General features: G+C 33.8%; 1 protein-coding gene across 2 annotated transcripts; it reads right to left on the reverse strand.

Annotated features, from left to right (window-relative positions):
* Window positions 1-428: 428 nt before the first annotated feature.
* Window positions 429-18,729, reverse strand: LOC143082650 (uncharacterized). Of its 2 annotated transcripts, XM_076258451.1 has the most exons (5): window positions 18,626-18,729; window positions 16,326-16,426; window positions 15,669-15,752; window positions 15,203-15,379; window positions 429-913 (listed from the first exon to the last, which is right to left on the reverse strand). In XM_076258451.1, exons 2-5 carry the CDS (start codon window positions 16,330-16,332, stop codon window positions 732-734), a joined length of 450 nt encoding a protein of 149 aa, XP_076114566.1. In that variant the 5' UTR covers window positions 16,333-16,426; window positions 18,626-18,729; the 3' UTR covers window positions 429-731. The 2 variants fall into 2 exon arrangements, with proteins under 2 accessions (XP_076114566.1, XP_076114567.1); XM_076258452.1 differs by lacking the exon at window positions 18,626-18,729 and having other exon boundaries at window positions 16,326-16,586.
* Between the last annotated feature and the right edge of the window lie 4,345 nt (window positions 18,730-23,074).

Genomic DNA, 23,074 nt, shown 5'->3' on the forward strand with positions numbered 1-23,074 from the left:
CCAAAACATGCATTTATCCCAAAGCAACAACCATTAAACAACTCACCTATACCAATGGTGATCGTCTAATTCCTAGCTGATTCCTTTAATCGTACCTTTCTTGACGACACCCATCGTTGTAGCGTCTACCATTGGAGGTAGCGAAATTACATGATTTGACAGGAGAGCGAAATAAACAAGGGGAGCAATTTTATCGAACCGCATTCCGGACTGGTTTAATTTACCAACATGGTTTATTGATAAATTTAATTACATGTATCATGTTTACAGCTATATCACAAATATTTCAACTTAAATATTTTCTTTTCGATATTTAACCAGTTATTAACGAGGAATTTATAATTTTGTTGGATTTTTGCTGGTATTTGTTCATGGTTAGTTTACACAACCTAAAGCAATTTAAGAAAAAGTTATAGATATCGACACATTATAAAATTAAATGTTAGCCATGGTCATGTCTTCGCTGAAAATTGTTGTCAAAATGGTATGCAAAGGTATAAATCCTTATACCTGAATAATAAAACAAAAAATAAACAAATTGTTCAGGAAAGTCGATTCCCATTTGCATTGTGTGTGACACTTTGATACGGAAACGCAGCTTAGAAGATTCACAATGTAAATAAGGAAAATATACAAAATTGTGTGGCAGGCAAAAGTTTTTAATTTGTATACAAAAGAAAAACTAAAAAAAAAATAAGTAAATACATGTTCTACATTTGTAACTTTAAAGTTTATTTCCTGCTAACTACAACTGCTGCTACATGCTCATTCACCCAGTAGTCCACGATTCCTAGTGAAGCTCTGTTAAATAAATGTCTAACTTGTTCAATGGTATATTTACAAGATATACCACCTTCTTCATGCAAGTACAGTTTGTCTCCTTTCTCTAATTTCACTGTCAAATCCAATTCTTCTGCACAAATGAAAGCAAATTATATTTAGTTAACAAACACAATGTAGTGTCAACGTTTATCTTGCACTAGATGTAGGCAAATATCAATTGTCATCTTCGTGTAATTATATAACAAAAGCGCATTTCAAAAGTTATTTTTGATATTTTCAATTGTCAGTTACTGTTTAGTAAAAATACATTGCGTGTGTGCTTGGCGATATATTTGTGTCAATCGACAAATTATATACTCAAGTATTTAAATATTATATTAATGTATAAGTTAAAAGATGCTGTCGTCATCTGTATGTTGACTTTATATGAATTTGCTACCTTTTTAGGTGCGTTTTGTTATTAAGCTTTTAAACTGTTTTGGTTCTTGTACATCCTTGGCTTTCAGATATTCGGTTTTGATGAAGGTATATCCATAAAAGCACTTTAGACGCATCAATTGATAACGCGTTTGTACTTACATTACATTAGCCTCTGTTGTATAAAATGAAAATAAAAGTAGTCATCATTCAGTTTGTGAGCGCAAGCAAAATGTTGTAGGTAAATGTTTTGTTGGTTCGACTGTTAAAGTTATTGGAAGATATCAAATGTAAGCATGTTGATGCATTTTCTTAATTTGCTTACATCTATCAAAGACACACTTATGTGTTGCTTCCATTCATACATTAGTATAACTTCATTGACTCTCTGCAGACTTTAATACAAATTTATACTTACTGATATCAGACACTATGGCTCGGAATCAGGGTCATAAATATCGATTTTAGTATATCCTAAAATGATTTCAGTATATACTAAATTACATTTCAGCATACCCTTAATTGATTTTAGGGTATCCTAAAATGATTTTAGTATATGCTAAAATGATTTTAGGGTATCCTAAAGTCAATTCAGTATATACTAAAATGATTTTAGTATATACTAAAATGATTTTAGGATACCCTAAAATCAATTTAGCATATACTGAAATATTCAGCATATACAGAAATATAGGCGCGGAATCAAGGTCATAAATAACGATTTTAGTATACACTTAATTGATTTTAGTATATCCTTAATTCAATTTGCTAATAGTTTTGTTTACCAATGAAAAGATAACTTTCTGGACGAGTTGGAAAGACAGTCACTTCGGATCTTGCTGAGATCTGGCAAATGTCCTCTCAATTTATTTTAAACCTTTAGATATACTTATTCGGAAAGAATATAGTTAAGAAACTGTTGACAGGTCATTAAGGATTGCATATTTTGGTATTAATATTGATTCACTTATATTGTCTTTGCATCGGAAATAAACACATTTATTCTAAAACCAGTTGTTGGCATGATACGGGTTATTTTCTTCTCATTTATTTTATGATGGTTTGATACTAAACCCCCTAGGGGAGGGATTGTACTTAATTTTCATATGATGAAGACATAATCTTTTAATCAGTTTAATTGAGGTCTGCAGCTTGCATGTCAGTCCTTTGTTAATTTATTTATCATTGTCATTTTGCTTGGTTTCTTTTGTTGCCTATTCTGACATCGGACTCGAACTTCTTTTAATCTGAGTTTTACTGTGAGTATTTCTATGTGTTTCCTTATTCTACATTGGCTAGAGGTATAGGGGGAGGGTTGAAATCTCACAAAACATGTTTAACCCCGCCGCATTTTCAGTTGCGCCTGTCTCAAGTCAGGAGCCTCTGGCCGTTGTTAGTCTTGTATGTTTTTTTTTTATTTCATTTATATGTTTTGGAATTAAGTGTGGCGTCCATTTTCACTGAACGAGAACACATTTTTAGTTTGGGACTAGCTGATGTTCACCTCCGGGTGCGAGATTTTCTCGCTGCGTTGAAGACCCATTGGTTGCCTTCGGCTGTTGTCTGCTCTTTGGTCGGGTTGTTGTCTCTTTGACATATTCCCCATTTTCATTCTCCATCGTATAAATATCTCAAGGGGCGGATGCAGGATTTTCAAAGGCATATGGGTTTACTAGTAAGTTGGAAATCAATCAGACTTCGTTTAGATAGGACATGTCTTTAGAATGAATAAAGATGAACAATATGGGGAGGGGGGAGTAAAAGATTGAAAAGTTAAACGTTTTTTGTTTGTTTTGTTTACTAAATGCACAATAAATTTGTATACATCTCTTTTCGGTTAATCTTCCTCTTGGCATATTCATTTAACGATTTAAAAGTCCATCAAACGGAACTAAAACTGTAGAAGATGTGTGTTATACGTCAATAAGACCGCAATCAAAGGACACAAAAACACCTAATAGATAAAGGAAGATGTGGTATGAGTGTCCATGAGACAACTCTCAAACCAAGTCATAATTATAAAAGTAAATCATTATAGGTCAAGGTACGGTCTTCAACACTGAGCCTTGGCTCACACCGAACAACAAGCTATAAAGGGCCCAAAAAATAGTTACTAGTGTAAAACCATTCAAACGGGAAAACCAACATGGACTTCAAGTTGGTTACTTATTCCTTATTCCCTATTCCCTATTCGTAACCTATTCGTTACCTATTCCCTATTCGTTACCTTTTCGTTACTTATTCCCTATTCCCTATTCCCTATTCGTTACCTATTCGTTACTTATTCCCTATTCCCTATTCGTTACCTATTCCCTATTCCCTATTCGTTACCTATTCGTTACTAATTCCCTATTCCCTATTCGTTACATATTCGTTATCTATTCCCTATTCCCTATTCGTTACCTGTTCGTTACTAATTCCCTATTACCTATTCGTTACCTATTCGTTACCTATTCGTTACCTATTCACTATTCCCTATTCGTTACCTATTCGTAACCTATTCCCTATTCCCTATTCGTTACTTATTCTCTATTCCCTATTCATTACCTATTCCCTATTCCCTATTCGTTATCTATTCGTTACTAATTCCATATTCCCTATTCGTTACCTATTCGTTACTCATTCTCTATTCCCTATTCGTTACCTATTCGTTACCTATTCCCTATTCCCTATTCGTTACCTATTCCCTATTCCCTATTCGTAACCTATTCGTTACTTATTCCCTATTCCCTATTCGTTACCTATTCGTTACTTATTCCGTATTCCCTATTCGTTACCTATTCGTTACTTATTCCTTATTCCTTATTCGTGATCTATTCGTTACTTATTCCCTATTCCCTATTCGTTACCTATTCGTTACGTATTCCTTATTCATTATTCGTGACCTATTCGTTACTAATTCCTTATTACCTATTCGTTACTTATAATTTTACTTATTCCTTATTCGTTACTTATTCGATTTTTGATATCCTTCCACCTTTTTATTTGTTTATATTCTTATCTCTGGTTATAGTTCTAACTTTGTTGAGGTAAAATGACCTTTTTATGACCTATTTATATGTGTTTGTGCTCAACCGATCCTGTTGCTTTATGTTCGATACTTATTCCCTATTCGTTACTTATTCCCTATTCCCTATTCGTTACCTATTCCCTATCCCCTATTCGTTACCTATTCGTTACTTATTCCATATTCCCTATTCGTTACCTATTCGTTACTTATTCTCCATTTCTAAAAGGTGCAACTTATAACAAACGTATTATAAGCGAATAAGTAACGAATAAGTAACGGGATGTTATCCCTGCGCTGGAACGGGTACATACGCGCTAATAGGGTTATTTCATTTCTAAGAACACATTGTTACCACCAGAGACATGAATACAATTGAAAATCATTTTCTAAAAGGTGCAACGTATAAACGTATTATAAGCGAATAAGTAACAAGGTATTATCCGAGCGCTGGAACGGGTACATAAGCGTTAATAGGGTTATTTCACCTCAGAGAACACATAACAGTCGGAAACCGGGTTGAAATAGAACAAAAGAATCGAAGCTCTTTGTTAGAGAAGGCGATAAATGTTTACTGTATTGTTTACCATAGTGACAAAATGTTTAAAAGTTAATAGAAACAAAGAAAATTGCAATTTTCTTCTCAACTTCGAGGTGCTTTATTTTAAAAACACCATTTGCATAAGTTTTCTATTTATCTAGTACATAGTTAAGCAGAACAATTAGATATCAAGTCGACGACATGGGTATCTTTCAAGTTGGATGAAGAAAATGCATAACCTCCGATTTTTTTGAAAAAATTACCACGGACGGAAAACATATCAATCTATTAGTTCAGTAATTTTCGTGTCTGCCCTAGGCCTTCCATTATGTGACTGAAGAAAAAATTCCAAAAAATGGGTAACAATTGTATCGAAAAGAGAAAATCGAGTGCACCTTTTTATGTTAGGGCGTGTTTGAATTTAGTATTTTGTCTTGATATCGTACAAAGTAAGAATATTTCATACATCGTCTCGCTTCAGATTCTATTATTTTTATATATTAAAGCTACAGGTTGACTTTATAACACAAAAACATCACAGTACTAAAAGATGAAATATATGGGTCAAGTGAAATACCTATCTAATGAGTCACAAAAACAGAGAAGGTGTGTTCGAATAGCTATTTTTTTACTGAAAGTACTTGACGACAGTCTTTCAAGTTGGATGATGAAAATGCATATCTTCGAAAAATTCTAATTTTTTGTGTGTGATTACTAGGGTTTATAGTCTTCATACACTATAAAAATCTAGTCTGCCCTTCCACGAAATATTTAATTAGAATTTTTTTAAATGTTTATGAATTTTCGAAAATTCCACCTGACAACCGATCAGACAATAGGTTTAAGTTAAATCAATGCAGACAAGATTATTAACTGATGCTCATTAGCTAGTTGATACATTTGTCTTTTAAAATACAACTGACATATAAGGATCGTAATGGTGCAATGTTGATAAATTTATCGGTTTCCAAGAACAAATTATATTGGTAGCGCGTCATCCCTACAATGGCTTCCATTTCTACGATTGTGAAAATGAACTGGCGTAATGGGGAGATAATTTTGACGAAGTAGACTCCTGACTGATAATTACCGCCAGAGACATAAAACACAGTGTAGATACTATTCTGTACGCTTTCCGGAAGTCGCGATTTTCGAAGCGAGAACTTTTTGGATCACATTTTAAATTTGTCGGATATACTATATTAAACGGTAAGATGTTCATCTGTACATTGCTTAATGATTAATTCAGCTGACATCGATACTCACAAATGGTTTATAATTAAATTTAGCACATTCATTATTCGTATCTTTGCCTTAATTAAGAGATTTTCAAGTGCATCACTAAGGAAAATCAGTTGGTGAACCTAAAAACAATCTTTTTGCACTCTTACTGTACAAATTAACGTAAAATCCAGACGTAATTTACTAGATAAAGTGTATTTTAAGTGGTGGTAAAAGTTTCAGCCAGATCTTTGAAGCCAGAAATAAGAAAATTACACTTGTTTGAATTTCTCACTGTACGATCAGTCTCGCTTGTATATTTTGAAACTGTATGATCAGTCGTTATTTCACTGTATTCTAGTAGTGATTTCAAAGTTATTTACGATACATTAGAAGATGGCATTTTTCTAAATAACACAAATATATTTTAATAAATTCACATCCTGTAAACTTTTCAAACATGTTTTAGCTTGATAGGGTGTACTCGACTTACTACATTAAGTATAAGGATGTTTGAATGTGGCTGAAATAAGAAAAAGGTTTGTTTGTTTATAGAAGTTTCAGAAATGTCCTCTGTTTTACTTAAAATTGTACAAACACACAGATTTAATAGTTCAAGTACTATATAAAAATGCATGAATTTACAAACATTCGAGGCCGTACTGTAGCCTATAATTGATCACAGTTCCTTCACTTTGTTTTGGATGTAGATCTGTCTCTTTCACACTCAATTGTACACCACTTTGTGAGGCGATGGTTTATAGTGATAATGAAGTCCGTCTTTCCGTTCGTCCGTTGGACCGGTACAACATGTTTCGCCGGTTTTGCAAGCGCATCTCCACATACACCACTTAATATACATTGGTGTTTCCAGACATTTTTAAATGGAGAGGGGGTCCAATCCAGGAGAAAAGAGGATTCCAAATATATGTTCCCATACAAATGCATTGAAAGTTAAACAAAAGAGTTTCAAACCGCCGGATCCCAATTTTCTTGAATCCGTCACTGGTATAACTATTAACTATTTTTTTCTCGGATTCCGTATCATAAATATAAAAAATATAAAAAAGAAGATGCGGTATGATTGCCAATGAGACAACCGTTCACAAGAGATCAAAATGACACAGATATTAACAAATGTAGGTCACCGTATGGCCTTCAACAATAAGCAAAGCCAATACCACAGAGTCGGCTATAAAAAGCCCCGAAATGACAATGTAAAACAATTCAAACGAGAAAATTAACGGCCTTATTTATATAAAAAAAAAGGAATGTATTTCTGATTTTATTAAGAATATTTTATGGGGTCTCTTTATATAAGATACGGACTTGAACATTGCATTATATGGGGGCACCCATCAGATATTTCCAACCGTGACCTCCAAAACCAATTGTTAAACTTTTCTAAAATTGCTCCATTTGTAATCTATTAATGTATGTATGGACCTTCTATTTCGAATATTTTGTAAAAATATTTTTGATGTTTCTCTATCGTAAATACGGACTTTGTCATAACCTTATATTGGGCGTACCTATTTTATATCCACAACTTCCTTCAGACACTTGTCATAACTTAATGAATCTTTTTTTTCCAGATTACTTATCATTTAATTCAATTGTGTACCTCTTATTTTGGTTTTTCGAAAAATCATCAGTTTTTTATTTCCATGATATGGACTTTTCCATTACCTTATTGGGTGGTACCCGCTTACTATACGCAACTTTCAAAAACTTACCATATACTAGTATTAATAAAACTTTCTCATATTCGTTATTAAATGATGCTCCTGTGCACCTATAATTTAGTTTTTCTGGTGGTTTATTTTTTTCCAAAACATGGACTATAGAAGTGGCGGGGTATAATTTCGTTAATTCTTTCCTCAATACCTAAAGTTTTTTAACAAAGCTTTCTCTATCTATTTTTTGTCATTTTAAAAGAGACAGGCTTGATGTATGTAATCACCAATTGATCAACGGTAGACGGTGTAAATAGTCTTTAAAAATGTAATAGTTAAACAGATAACTGCAACGACACACTAAATAAAGGCAACAGTAGTATACCGCTGTTCAAAACTCATAAATTCATGGACAAAAAACAAAATCGGGGTAACAAACTAAAACCGAGGGGAACGCATTAAATATAAGAGGAGAACAACGACACAACACCGAAACGCAACACACACAGAAACGGACAAAGCAACAGACAAAACACCACGAGAATAACAAATATAACCTCAAAACCAAATACATGAATTTGGGATAGACAAGTACCGTGCCACGTCTTATCTCAAAAATAAGAGAAAACACAAACGACTCAACGTTAAAATGCAACACACACAGAAACGAACAATATTATAACAATGGCCATCTTCCTGACTTGGTACAGGACACTTTTAAAGGGGAATAAAAGTGGTGGGTTGAACCTGGTTTTATGGCATGCCAAACCTCGCACTTTAATGGCAAAGTTAAATATAACATTGAAATGACAACATAATATTACAGGACTACAATACAAATAAAAAGGAGACCATATTAGACAAAGAAAAGCATGATTAATAGATAACAAAAAGCATCAGGTTTAAAATTCAATACGCCAAAAACGCGTCTTGTCCACACAAGACTCAATAGTGACGCCCAGATATAAAAGATCGAAAGTGAAAAAAGTACAAAGTTACACAGTCCACAAGCGAATCATGTATTGCTTTTTAGGCATTTGATTTTAAGTAAGACTGACGGAACAAAAATTAATTTGCCGTCTACAAAAATCATCAGAAATATATTTGTATTGTCTGATGAAAGAAATTACACGTTATAGTTCCATGGACACAATCATAATATCACATAGACACGTATATACCTTCAAATTGCCGTTGTTTTTCAGTCAAGGTCGTTAAAAACTTCCATTTGTTGTTTTTTTCTTCAAAATCACGACTGGTCATACAGACAAAAAAATCTGAAATCGCTACTAGAATACAGTCAGTTCTAGACTGATCGTACAGTAATTTATTTTGGGTTCCTCAAGGAAAGCATATTTTTTTATTTGAAATACGAACATTCTACTTAAATACGGTAGGAATATTGAAACAGTATATATTTTACTGTAAACTGATGCAAATATTCGCAATAAAAGATTATCTGCTTTGTACTACGAGAGCAAAATTGTCAATCGATTTCACTTTTTTCTATGAAGTTGGTGTGATGCACGCGAATATTTTATATTCTACTGCATGTTTTTGTTACAGTTACTCATATTTATGATGTTATACATACATTTAAGATGTGCAAAGCACTTTATAGATATAGGAGTAAACAAATTATGAGAAAAAGCACCAAAACAAAACCGTTCTGTTAGCCAGTTTGAAATCCTCGCTTCGAAAATCGCGACTTCCGGATAGCGTACAGAATAGTATCTACACTGTGTAAAAGCAATCGATAATCGATTTATTTCAAGGTGCAACATATACCACGCGTATTAAAAGCGAATAAGGAACGAATAAGTAACAGGATAACAGTCGAGCGCTGAAACGGGTACATATGTTCTATTAGTGTTATTTAACCTAAATGGTGCAACGTATAACAAACGTATGAGACGCGAATAAGAAACGAATAAGTAACAGGATAACAGTCGAGCGCTGAAACTGCTACATACGCGCTGATAGGGGTATATCACCTCTTAGAAACGAAATCTACCACTAGAAACAAGAAAACAATTTAAATCCTTTTTTTTAAAAGGTGCAACGTATACCACGTGTATTAAAAGCGATTAAGGAACGAATAAGTAACAGGGTATAAACCGAGCGCTGGAACGGGTACATACGCGCTAATAGTGTTATTTTCATCTTTAAGAACACATAGTTACCGCCAGAGACAAGAACACAATTGAAAATAATTTTCTAAAATGTACAACGTATAATACGCGTTATAAACAAGGTATTAGTCAAGCTCCGAAACGATGTACACCCCGCTAACATGTTTTATAGCTGACCATGCGGTATGGACTTTGCTTATTGTTGAAGGCTGTATCGTGAACTATAGTTGTTAATTTCTGTGTCATTTTGGTCTATTGTGGGGAGTTGTCTCATTGGCGATCATACCACATCTTCATTTTTATACAAGCGCTAAAAGGTGATTTCACCTCTTCGAACCAAGAACCAGATCTTCAAAAATACGAATATAAAACATTTAAAAGGTAGAACGTATAAAAATCAAATAAGAAACAAATAAGTATCTATAGCATAGAGCAACAGGATCGGTTGAGCACAAACACATATAAATAGGTCATAAAAAGGTCATTTTACCTCAACAAATTTAGAATTATAACCAAAGATAAGAATATAAACAATTAAAAAGGGGGAAGGATATCAAAAATCGAATAAGTAACGAATAAGGAATAAGTAATAAGTAACGAATAGGTAATAAGGAATTAGTAACGAATAGGTAACGAATAGGGAATAAGTAACGAATAGGTAACGAATAGGGAATAGGGAATAAGTAACAAATAGGGAATAAGTAACGAATAGGTAACGAATAGGGAGTAGGGAATAGGTAGCGAATAGGTAACGAATAGGTAACGAATAGGGAATAGGTAACAAATAGGGAATAGGTAACGAATAGGGAATAGGGAATAGGTAACGAAAAGGGAATAGGGAATAAGTAACCATCTTGACGTCCATGAAAACCAACGGTCTAATCTATATAAAAAACGACAAACGAAAAACACTTATGAACCACATAAGCATGCCTAGAGGGCAACATATAGTGTTCAACAATAGACAGGTGTCTAAACTAAATCGTTATGTTGGTTCAAAAGCTCACTCAGAGCTTATAGGGTTCGTGTTGTCTATTCTTTAGTTTTCTATGTTGTGTCATGTGTAATATTGTTTGTTTGTTTGTCTTTTTCATTTTTAGCCATGGCGTTGTCAGTTAGTTTTAGATTTATGAGTTTGACTGTCCCTTTGGTATCTTTCGTCCCTCTTTTGTAGTGTTACTTATCCTGCAAAATTAACAGAAAACTTACTTGATGTGATTTGATCGTCTCGAATGCATGTAAAAGAGAGGCGAAAGATATACCAGAGGGACATTCTGGTCTTGTCGAATCCAAAGAAATTTGGCATATTGGTGCTTCTCGGAAAATCACAAGGTGTAAGGTTAAAAAGACTAGTTGACTTAGAGTGGCTTATTACTTTGTAAATCCTCCTCCTTAACATCATCCTCATCCTCATGTCGGTCGGGCATTTTATAGCCAACTTTACGGTATGGGTGTTTCTCAACGGTGAAGGCCGTACTGTTGCCCATAATTGCTTACATCCACTTTATTTGAACTATGGTTGATAGTTGTCTCATTGGCAATCATACCTCATCTTATATTTTTATAAAGGTCTCTGAAAACTGAAATGCGGCATTAGGGACAGATGCATATTTCAATCCAAAACTAAAAGCCATATCTGTTAAAACCCCCATAAGTAAGTAAGAACTACATTTACTTTTACTTTTCAGCTGTCCAAGTTTCATTACAATCAAGCGAGAAATGCTAATATTATCCATTGAAATCAGTGGTATTATGCTAGAGAATTTCAGACATACTAAGAACTATTTGCCCCAGGAATTACGACCTCCATATATAGCATATTGAGATGAAATGAGCTAGGTCCGGTTGAGATATGCCAAGTAGTATCGAATGTGTGGTTGGAATGAAAAATACATATTGCCTTGATTAGGGGCTGACGGGTTGCAGCAGTCCATTCCATTGTTCAAAATAAGCGATTTCTCAATGTTCAAGCGTATTTCGATATTTCGGTCCTTCGTTACTCCTCTAATATGCGTTACGGTACATATTGACTATATGCCTTTTGTTCCTCTCTTGATAAGCTTTCGAATAAGGTTGAAGGTATATCTATAATTAGGGACTAAAGGGTCGCAGCAGTCCATTCCATTATTCAAAATATCCATTTCATTATACAAAATTGGCTATTTCTTATTTTCACGTGTATTTTACCATTAAGGTCCTCCGTAACCCCTTTAATGTTCACTGCTGTACATATCGTTTATACTCAGTGTATTCCACTATCAATAAGCTTTAATTTGGTGTATACATTTTGCCTTCATTAGGGGCTGACGGGTTGTAGCAGTCCATTCCATTATTCAAAATGAGCTATTTCTTAATGTTCAAGCGTAATTCGATATTTAGACCCTCTAATATGCGTTGCGGAACCGACCCTTATTGCAGATATACCTATACCTCATTCGAAATCTTATCAAGATAGGAACAAAAGGTATATAGTCAATATGTTCCGTAACGCATATTAGACGGGAGTAACGAAGGACCGAAATATCGAAATACGCTTGAACATTGAGAAATCGCTTATTTTGAATAATGGAATGGACTGCTGCAACCATCAGCCCCTAATCAAGGCAATATGTATTTTTCATTCCAACCACACATTCGATACTACTTGGCATATCTCAACGGCAAAGTTCCGAACCGGACTCAGATCATTTCAAAGGTATTGACCAAGGCTATTTCTCAATATGCTATCTATGGAGGTCGTAATTCCTGGGGCAAATAGTCTTAGTATGTCTGAAATTTTCTTGCATAATACCACTGGTTTCAATGGATAATATTAGCATTTCTCGCTTGATTGTCATGAAACTTGGACAGCTGAAAAGTAAATGCAGTTCGTACTTACTTATGGGGTTTTTAACAGATATGGTTTTTAGTTTTGCATTGAAATATGCATCTTGTCTGTCCCTAATGCCGCATTTCAGTTTTCAGAGACCTTTATAAATACTATATAAAGGTTGTAAGATGAGGTATGATTGCCAATGAGACAACTACCAACCATAGTTCAAATAAAGTGGATGTAAGCAATTTTTGGCAACAGTACGGCCTTCACCAGTGAGAAACACCCATACCGTATAGTCGCCTATAAAATGCCCCGTGACATGGTGACGAGGATGAGGATGAGGATGAGGATAATGTTTAGGAGGAGGATTTACAAAGCAACAAGCCACTCGTAGTCAACTAGTATTTGACCTTACACCTTGTGATTTTCCGAGAAGCACCAATATGCCAAATTTCTTTGGATTCGACAAGACCAGAATGTCCCTCTGGTATATCTTTCGCCTCTCTTTTACATGCATTCGAGACGATCAAATCACATCAAGTAAGTTTTCTGTTAATTTTTCAGGATAAGTAACACTACTTAAGCTCTGAGTGAGCTTTTGAACCAACATAACGATTTAGTTTAGACACCTGTCTATTTTTGAACACTATATGTTGCCCTCTAGACATGCGTATGTGGTTCATAAGTGTTTCTCGTTTGTCGATTTTTATATAAATAAGACCGTTGGTTTTCCCGTTTGAATGGTTTTACACTAGTAACTGTTTTTTGGGCCCTTTATAGCTTGCTGTTCGGTGTGAGCCAAGGCTCAGTACTGAAGACCGTACCTTGATCTATAATGATTTACTTTTATAACTATGACTTGGTTGGAGAGTTGTCTCATGGACACTCATACCACATCTTCCTTTATCTATTAGGTGTTTTTGTGTCCTTTGATAGCGGTCTTATTGGCGTATAACACACATCTTCTACAGTTTTAGTTCGGTTTGATGTACTTTTAAATCGTTAAATGAATATGCCAAGAGGAAGATTAACCGAAAAGAGATGTACATAAATTTATTGTGCATTTAGTAAACAAAACAAACAAAAAACGTTTAACTTTTCCATCTAAACGAAGTCTGATTGATTTCCAACTTACTAGTAAACCCATATGCCTTTGAAAATCCTGCATCCGCCCCTTGAGATATTTATAAGATTGAGAATGAAATGGGGAATATGTCAAAGAGACAACAACCCGACCAAAGAGCAGACAACAGCCGAAGGCAACCAATGGGTCTTCAACGCAGCGAGAAAATCTCGTACCCGGAGGTGGTCCTCAGCTAGTCCCAAACTAAAAATGTGTTCTCGTTTAGTGAAAATGGACGTCACACTTAATTCCAAAACATATAAATGAAAAAAAAAAAAAAAACATACAAGACTAACAACGGCCAGAGGCTCCTGACTTGAGACAGGCGCAACTGAAAATGCGGCGGGGTTAAACATGTTTTGTGAGTTCTCAACCCTCCCCCTATACCTCTAGCCAATGTAGAATAAAGAAACACATAGCAATACGCACAGTAAAACTCAGTTTAAAAGAAGTCCGAGTCCGATGGCAGAGTAGGAAACAAAAGAAACCAAGCAAAATGACAATGATAAATAAATTAACAAAGGACTGACATGCAAGCTGCAGACCTCAATTAAACTGATTGAAAGATTATGTCTTCATCATATGAAAATCAAGTACAATCCCTCCCCTTAGGGGTTTAGTATCATACCATCATAAAATAAATGAGAAGAACATAACACGTATCATGCCAACAACTGGTTTTAGAATAAATGTGTTTATTTCCGATGCAAAGACAATGATTGAATCAATATTAATACCAAAATATGCAATCCTTAATGACCTGTCAACAGTTTCGTAACTATATCTTTTGCGAATAAGTATTAATATTTAAAGGTTTGAAGTCAAGTGAGAGGACATTTGCCACATGTCAGCAAGGTCCGAAGTGACTGTCTTTCCAACTCCCCCAGAAAGCGATCTTTTCATTGGTGAACAAAACTATTAGCAAATTGAATTAAGAATATACTAAAATCAATTAAGTGTATACTAAAATCGTTATTTATGACCTTGAAACCGCGCCAATATTTCTGTATATGCTGAATATTTCAGTATATGCTAAATTGATTTTAGGGTATCCTAAAATGATTTTAGTATATGCTAAAATCATTTTAGTATATACTGAATTGAGTTTAGGATACACTAAAATCATTTTAGGATATACTAAAATCATTTTGGGATACCCTAAAATCAATTTAGGATATGCTAAAATGTAATTTAGTATATACTGAAATCATTTTAGGATATACTAAAATCGATATTTATGACCCTGATTCCGCGCCATAAGACACACAATTATGTTTTCTTCTTTAGTTACGGAATACCATCAACTTTTTGAGGATTACTTTCCGGGTTTTGCCTCCATCCATACATTAATATGACTACAGTGAGTCTCTGAAGACTTTAATACCCATACTTACTTAAATCAAAGACACACTTATGTGTTGCCTCCATACATACATTAATATAACTACATTTAGTCTTTGAAGACTTTACTACCAATTCATACTTACTGATATCAAACACACAATTATGTTTTGCCTCCATCCATATATTAACATAACTACATTGACTCTCCGAAGACTTTACTACTAATTCATTCTTGATTTCAAAGTTAGATAGGTCGATATTACCGCCCATTTCCATGTTAAGGCGACGTATTGAGCTCGGATCGAATTTTTCGTTGTACCCTAGAATACAAATATTATTGCTTTGAGCGCTTGTTTTTGTTCCCCTGATATTAAGCATATGCTTTTTCTTTAATGTTGGCGGTATCTCTTTGCAATAGGTAAAATATGTTTAAATATTTACCAAAGATTCAGTTCAGAAGATGAAAAGAACATTTAAATCAATATTCATATTAAAACGTCTGAGAATTAACTTAAATATGTCATGCATTGATAACTTTACAATCAAAATATACATAACATGGAGAAGGATAAGAGTCTTGTTATAGTGAAGATGGAAATTAAAAAGTACCTTCAGGATCTAAGTAAGCAAATTCTATAGTCTGTTTCTGGGACGTGTCTGTGATATCAACGGTAACTAACAACTTGTCTCCATCTTGTTTTATTGAAATACAAAGTGTAAATTATAGCACATACTAGAGCATATACATGTACATTGCTTACAGTCATTCACATCATTTAACGTCATCTTTTTACATATCCAATATATATAATGTAATGTTTGCATGCATGCTTCGTAAATACTCTTTGGATATAATTGTTCACAGAAGTCTTTATAAATGTTTCATCCCTATTGCATATTTGATTAAATACAAAATGATTCAACAAAAAAAAAACTTTGGTGAAGCAGAATACACAGACTTTTCTTTGGTTTTCCCTTAAGTGATTCACTCTTGATTTGTTTTTATTTGTTTTTTTATAGTAAAGGAAATTTACGCATAATAGCTACCAGGATTGATTTTTTATTAAGCCTCAGACGCGCGACTTTCTCTATGTTCCAAATATTAAAGGAAGAAATAGAAATTTTGTTACAACAGATACCAAAAACACAAGAAAAAATGAAAAAATTCAGAATGAAGGAACTAAGACATATATCAACCAATAAATCAACATATGTTTAGAAAAAGCATGCCTTATCACGATACAAAATAAATAATATATATATTACCTCGCATGGCGTTACGTATTTCAGTAAGGTATTCGACCTGAGTTTCATATGGAAGATTCTGGATGCTTCCAAACCACACAATTAATTTCCTATCTGTATAACTGTTGAAAAACACATCTTCATTTGATGTTTTCGAATTCTGAGATCGATGTAAACAATAATTTTAAAAAAAGAAACGCTGGTTTTAAAAAAGTCTTTTGTTTTTACTGGAATATTTAAGATAAAAACATAAAAAAACAAGGTTTCATTTTGTGTTTTTGTAGTAAACCGAGTTATAAAGATTAAAGATGTGGTATAATTGCCAATGAGACAGCTATCCACCAAAGTTAAAATGAACTTGATGTAGGCAGTTTTATTCCAATGGGAACAAACTGTGCCCCTCTACTTGCCGACTTGTTTCTTTATTATTATGAGGCTGACTTCATGCAGCAACTTCTTAGGAAGAAAGATAAGAAGTTAGCAATATCCTTTAACTCTACTTTCCGCTATATAGATGATGTTCTTTCACTAAATAATTCAAAATTTGGTGACTATGTGGAACGCATTTATCCCATCGAGCTAGAGATAAAGGATACTATAGATACAGTTAAGTCGGCCTCATATCTTGACTTACATCTGGAAATTGACAATGAGGGTCGGTTGAAAACAAAACTTTGCGACAAAAGAGATGATTTCAGCTTTCCAAATGTGAACTTTCCATTTCTAAGCAGCAACATTTCAGCAGCACCTGCATACGGTGTATATATTTCCCAATTGATACGATATTCCCGTGCTTGCATTTCCTATCATGATTTTCTTGATAGAGGGTTGCTGCTCACAAGGAAGCTATTAAATCAAGAGTTCCAAATGGTGCAGTTGAAATCATCCCTTCGTAAATTTTACGGGCGCCATCACGAGTTGGTTGACCGTTATGGAATAACCGTTTCACAAATGATATGGGATATGTTCCTTACGTCGTAACTACAATCCCCTTCCCTTTCATGAGTGTGACCTACCGAATTAGACTATTTACCGGATTTGTTATCACATAAGCAACACGACGGGTGCCACATGTGGAGCAGGATCTGCTTACCCTTCTGGAGCACCTGAGATCACCCCTAGTTTTTTGGTGGGGTTCGTGTTGTTTATTCTTTAGTTTTCTATGTTGTGTCATGTGTGCTGTTGTTTGTTTGTCTTTCATTTTTAGCCATGGCGTTGTCAGTTTGTTTTAGATTTATGAGTTTGACTGTCCCTTTGGTATCTTTCGTCCCTCTTTTCGGTAACCATGCGGCATTCAGCAATGAGAAAACGCCATACCGTATAGTCAGCTGTAAAAGAGCCGACACGAAATGTGAAACAATTCAATTGGAAAAACATACAGCTTAATTTTCACAAAATTTACGAAAAACAAATATGATTATGTTCTTTTTACTGTGGGTTGTCTCTGTTGATACGTTCTGTGGTTACAACACATACAATCAGCCTCAGAAGTTATAAGCACACTGTGTTTTCGTTATTAGGGATACATGTATCAAAATAATTGTATTGCTCAATCTTACATGTAACAGTTGTATATGTCACAAGTTATCAATACTTAAAGACACAACAAATACAGTTATATGCCTTATATCTGGACTTACATCTAGGAATTGACAGGGTCGGTTGAAAACAAAACTTAACGACAAAAGAGATGATTTTAGCTTCCGATATTTTCTATGTAGCAACATTCCAGCAGCTCCTGCATACAGAATATATATCTCTGAATTGATAAAAAATACTCCCGGGCTTGTATTTCCTATCATGATTTCCTTGATAGAGGGTTGCTACTCACAAGGAAGTTTTGTTCGTTGGGCTATTAGTTTTCCGTTTCGGCTATTTTAAATTTCTTTTGTGCGGCTCTTTCATGGCTTGCTATGTTTTACGTGTTTTGCTCAGTGACGAATGCCATTTGTTGACATATGGTTACTAAAGTCTATGACATATGCTTTCTAGTGAGAAATTGCGGCAATTGCATTTTATACCACATTTTCTTATTTTCATAATTAACATAGTTGTCAAGTCAGCATTTATCATGATGGTATTTTTATCTCTATCGTGACATTTCAAGTTTGGGTCCATATGACAATAGATGCGTTCATAATATGGTCATCCTATCAAAGCTTAAACGGCCTTGCTTCATTTGGAGTGAATGCGATTTGGTGTTATCTTGATTCCAATATTAGGAATTGACCAATGAGTTTTAAACACCGATTTTCCACTGTTGCAAAGCCTTTTACTGAGTCTGTGTGACACGCAATACAAATATGATATTATCACTCTACCTTATATCTTTCAGAGCTGTTAGGTATTCTTCTCCAATAGGCTTTACGTCAAGTTTATTCCCATATATTGCCTTTATTCCTTCAGCAGTCTTATTCAAATAATCTGTAATATATACTGTCGTCATTAAATCATATGTTGGTTCATTTCAAAAGATGATAGGTCATACGTTCACACAAGCTTAACGCTCTTTTTGTTGATTTGAGGACACAATGTCAAACGTTTCTTAGTGTAAAGAGGATAGCATTATCATTTAACTTAACAATCCGCTTCATGATGATGCCCTCTCACTAAATAGATCAAAGAATAGTATGTTTGTTGTGTGCATCCGTCCCATCGAACCCGAAACAGATACAGTTAATTAAGCCTCATATAAAAAAAGAAGATGTGGTATGATTGCCAATGAGACAACTATCTACAAAAGACCAAAATGACACAGACATTAACACCTATAGGTCACCGTACGGCCTTCAACAATGAGCAAAGCCCATACCGCATAGTCAGCTATAATAGGCCCCGATAAGACAATGTAAAACAATTCAAACGAGAATGTTGACTTACATCTATACATTACCATTATAGTCTGTTGATTTCAGCTCCCTGATTGTAAACACTCCATTTTTATGTAGCACGATTCCAGCAGGGCCTGCATATAGAGTACACATCTATCTTTTGATACTATATTCCAGAGCTTGCATTTCCTATAATGATTTTCTTGACAGAGGGTTGTTTCTAATAAAGAAATTATTAAATCAAAATTTCCAAGAGTTGAAGTTAAATCATCCCTTCTGCAATTTTAGTGACACCATCATGAATTGATTGACAGTTTCACAGATGACGACTAATATGTTCCTATTTGGGTAACCAGAATCCCGTCCTCTTTTCATCGAATGCGATCTACCTATTTAGACTTATCATCAAGTTTGACTTACAGGAGGAACACAAATGGGTGCTACATTTGGAGTCGGATCTGCTTTTCACACCATGTTTTTGTTGGGGTTCATGTTGAACACTCATACTATTTGAATGTTTGACGAAAAATACATACCTTCAGAAATGTCTACCGGGACATAGGTTACTCTTTCGTGCGTTGCAAGAAGTTGATCTATAATCAGACTTGTGTTGTGTGCATTTCCGCTACCGAGATCAACAAGCATACTTGATTCTTTAACACAATCATGTATTTTCCACAAAATAACCATGATACGATTTTAAAAATGAACAAAATAAACGGTAAAAAATATACAAATCAGGTGACAAAATGGAACGAAATATCTCAAGATAATTGTTATTATTATCATGATATATCGCTTCCGTATTGGTCAATATTTTTAAAAGTCTGCTGTACTTTTACTACTTTACTTGTCAGTATATGTTTCTCATTACACTTTTGCAATCTTCAACTTTGACCTATTAATTTGTTGATGGTTGTGGAATATCAGTGTAACAGATGACGCCATTAATATTCCAATTGTCGTACATATAATCATTTAAAAAAATGTGATATGAGATCAACAGATTAAGACTGCAGTAAGTACTAGTGTACAGTTTGATATTAATTCAATGTAACAATTATTTTTGACATTCACTGAAAAACAGCTTCCACTTTCTTAATGTAATAATTTTAACGGTATCAATTTTACTGCAACAGATGCCTATTTCACGTCAAACTATTTAAAATTCTAAAACTTATTCAAAAATTGAAGAGCTGGTTAACCCTCATTTTGTACGTAATGCACGGCAGGGTTTCCTGGTAGGTTTAATTTATTCATTAATTGCTTTTTGCAAGAGTGCTTAAATTTAATGTAAATTCGGTATTTAATGTATATTCAAATAGTTCAATGACAATTAAGAAATTAATTTAAAAAATAAGTTGTGCAAAGTACGTGAGTCGAATTGATATTGGAATATTTATATCACAATTACAAAAATAATTATTTCCGTTTACATTCGAGCTATTCATAGATTTGGAGTAAGTGCAAACATTATGGAAAGTGCAAAAAAGTGAATGTTTAGCTAGCATTAGATTAAGGCGTCTATTTTTTCAACCGAATGTACTTGCGTATTCAGCTAAAAATGTACAACTCTACTCCTCGGTGCAGTCAAGATCATGGACAAAGTCAGTGAACATGATGTCTCTATTAATGTCCTGTTGCCATTTATACAAAAGGCTTGATTCACTAATACTTTCAAAATGTCATTTCTCTGTACAACTTATGTTTGGAGGTCATTTGATTAGGGACTTTCCATTCTAAATTTTCCTCGGAGTTCGGTAATTCTATTATTCTAATATTTTTGGGGACACCATTGTTACATACCCCCATTCAAACCACTACACATTTACAAGCTTCCATTTTATATTGCGTTTATAGATCAACTGAATACTTTCCAGTTTCTGCCTAATTGTATACCTTTATATATTTTAAACTCACTTTGTCTATTTCAGTTTGTTTTCTTTGTTTTTTTTTCTCGGATAATACTATCGTAATAGCTGATGTTAGTCATTTCTAACTTCTGCATTTCCAATTTTATTCCAAACAGTCAAAATCTCTAAAAATCTGAGCAGTTGTTTGTTTTGCTTTTTGGATTATATCATGACATATTAAAACACAGGTTTGGTATATAATCCGACACGGAAACTGCATTTCGTACATTGAGATACGAAATAGCAACAAAAAATGTATATATTAATATCAGATTTACATACATTCAAAACATCAGTAAGCAGTTTGACTTCAAATCGATGAAAGTAATACCACTTGCACTGCTCTATGCAAACATCATTTAAATGAGATCCCTCATCGTTGTAACGGTACCATGCCGGTATATATACTGGACGGGATTTAAGTCCTTTCTGTAGCTCTAATTTCATTTGGTCGTTCATCTCTTTAATCTTCAATATATAATACAAAAGGAAATGATCATGGAGTTGGATAATAATTGCCCTCCCCTGTTACATTCTATTGAAACTATTGAAATGTCTTTGCAACTTTTTCAACCACAATATTTTAAAAGAGGATAATAAAATTAATACATTGGATTTTTTTATCACCAATAAACCATATTTTTTTCTCTAATATTATTTTAAAGAGCCTCGTCAGCGGGATCTTATGGTATAAACACTTACAAAATACACATTTAACAAAAATATAAAGCAAGATGGTTCACGGAAATTAATCTGAAATAACTGATTTTTTTTCTTATATCTATTTTTATATTTTTGTATACAATCTATAGGTTGCACTTTGTAAATGCAGATGTTTCTCAAATCACGCCTCTTTTTGGGAGAGTTAGAATATTCATAGATAATTAATTTTGTTTACATACTGGTTTCCAGTTCTGATCTGTAGGTTGCATCTCATAGAGACATAACATACCAGCAAATATACATGTGAATATTGTTTATATTGAAATCCCCTACAGTCGAGTTAGGGATAGTTAAGAAATTTAGTGTTAGTTTAAACTCTTAGAAGTTCGGGGCATATATACGTTGAAAATATGCCGCACAGTCCTATATTTTGACCTTTGAAAAAAATAGACGTGCATATGAACTTTCTTTCCATTCTAGGATATGATTTTATTTTCAAAACTTCATAGTAAAAGTGGTACAGTTTCAGCAGTAAAGGGAGTTCCTATGCGAAAATGCATTGTCAATATTTACAGAAATTTAACCTATAGTCAAGAAATATAAATGAATTAAACATGAATTCAATCTCATGACGACAAAAATGCATTTACTTCACGAAATAAATAAAAACATGTCAATTTGTCTTCAGTTTACGATTCATATTTTCTTTATAATTTTGAAGATTTATCAATTTAAAACTTAGTACACAAGTTCCTTATGATATGATATTTACAATTTTAATGGCAAATTAAGGTTTTGACCTCAGTTTCATGGTCCACTGAACATATCAAAACGATAGTGTGATTTGGGCTTCCGTGTAATCTGGACACACATTTTTGTTTTAGTTTGTTGTTAGTATCAATCTTTTTTATTATTTGCACTAAAACAACCTTGTGTTGCAATAAGTTGCAGGTTGAGTGATTTAAGAGCTTATTATAATTGACTAGGCTAACACGTAGTTAAGAGCCAATCTGCCAGAAAACCATGCAAAACCGTCCGAATGCCAATTTTGCCAAATGAGTTCATACTTGGCACATTGGTGCACCTTATTGATGTAATTAACGACACAAAATTTTTTTTGGAAATTTTGAACCGATCTTGATTTTTTTTAGGCGCCATCTTTAAACAGCTGAAATTGCTCGAAAACGTCAAAAATAAGCCATTTTTGGCATATTTTGATGGTTTAAATAAAAAAACATGGCAATATTTATAATTTTTTGAAAGTTGTTCCTAGTAATACATTACTTTAAGTGTAAGAATGCATAGAAATAACAATGCTGTCTATAAAGTGTATGTATAATCTAACCATTTCAATATGTTCTAT

The sequence above is a fragment of the Mytilus galloprovincialis genome, chromosome 7 (genome assembly GCF_965363235.1).
Source record: "Mytilus galloprovincialis chromosome 7, xbMytGall1.hap1.1, whole genome shotgun sequence".
NCBI lineage: Eukaryota > Metazoa > Mollusca > Bivalvia > Mytilida > Mytilidae > Mytilus > Mytilus galloprovincialis.

What these genes read in the sequence shown, in the direction of transcription:
- LOC143082650 (XM_076258451.1), bottom strand. An exon ending in TGCTTACTTAGATCCTGAAG is followed by an intron (nt 15,380 to 15,668) that starts GTACTTTTTAAT and finishes TTTGTATTCTAG; the next exon opens with GGTACAACGAAAAATTCGAT. An exon ending in TAATTGTGTGTTTGATATCA is followed by an intron (nt 914 to 15,202) that starts GTAAGTATGAAT and finishes TCATTTGTGCAG; the next exon opens with AAGAATTGGATTTGACAGTG.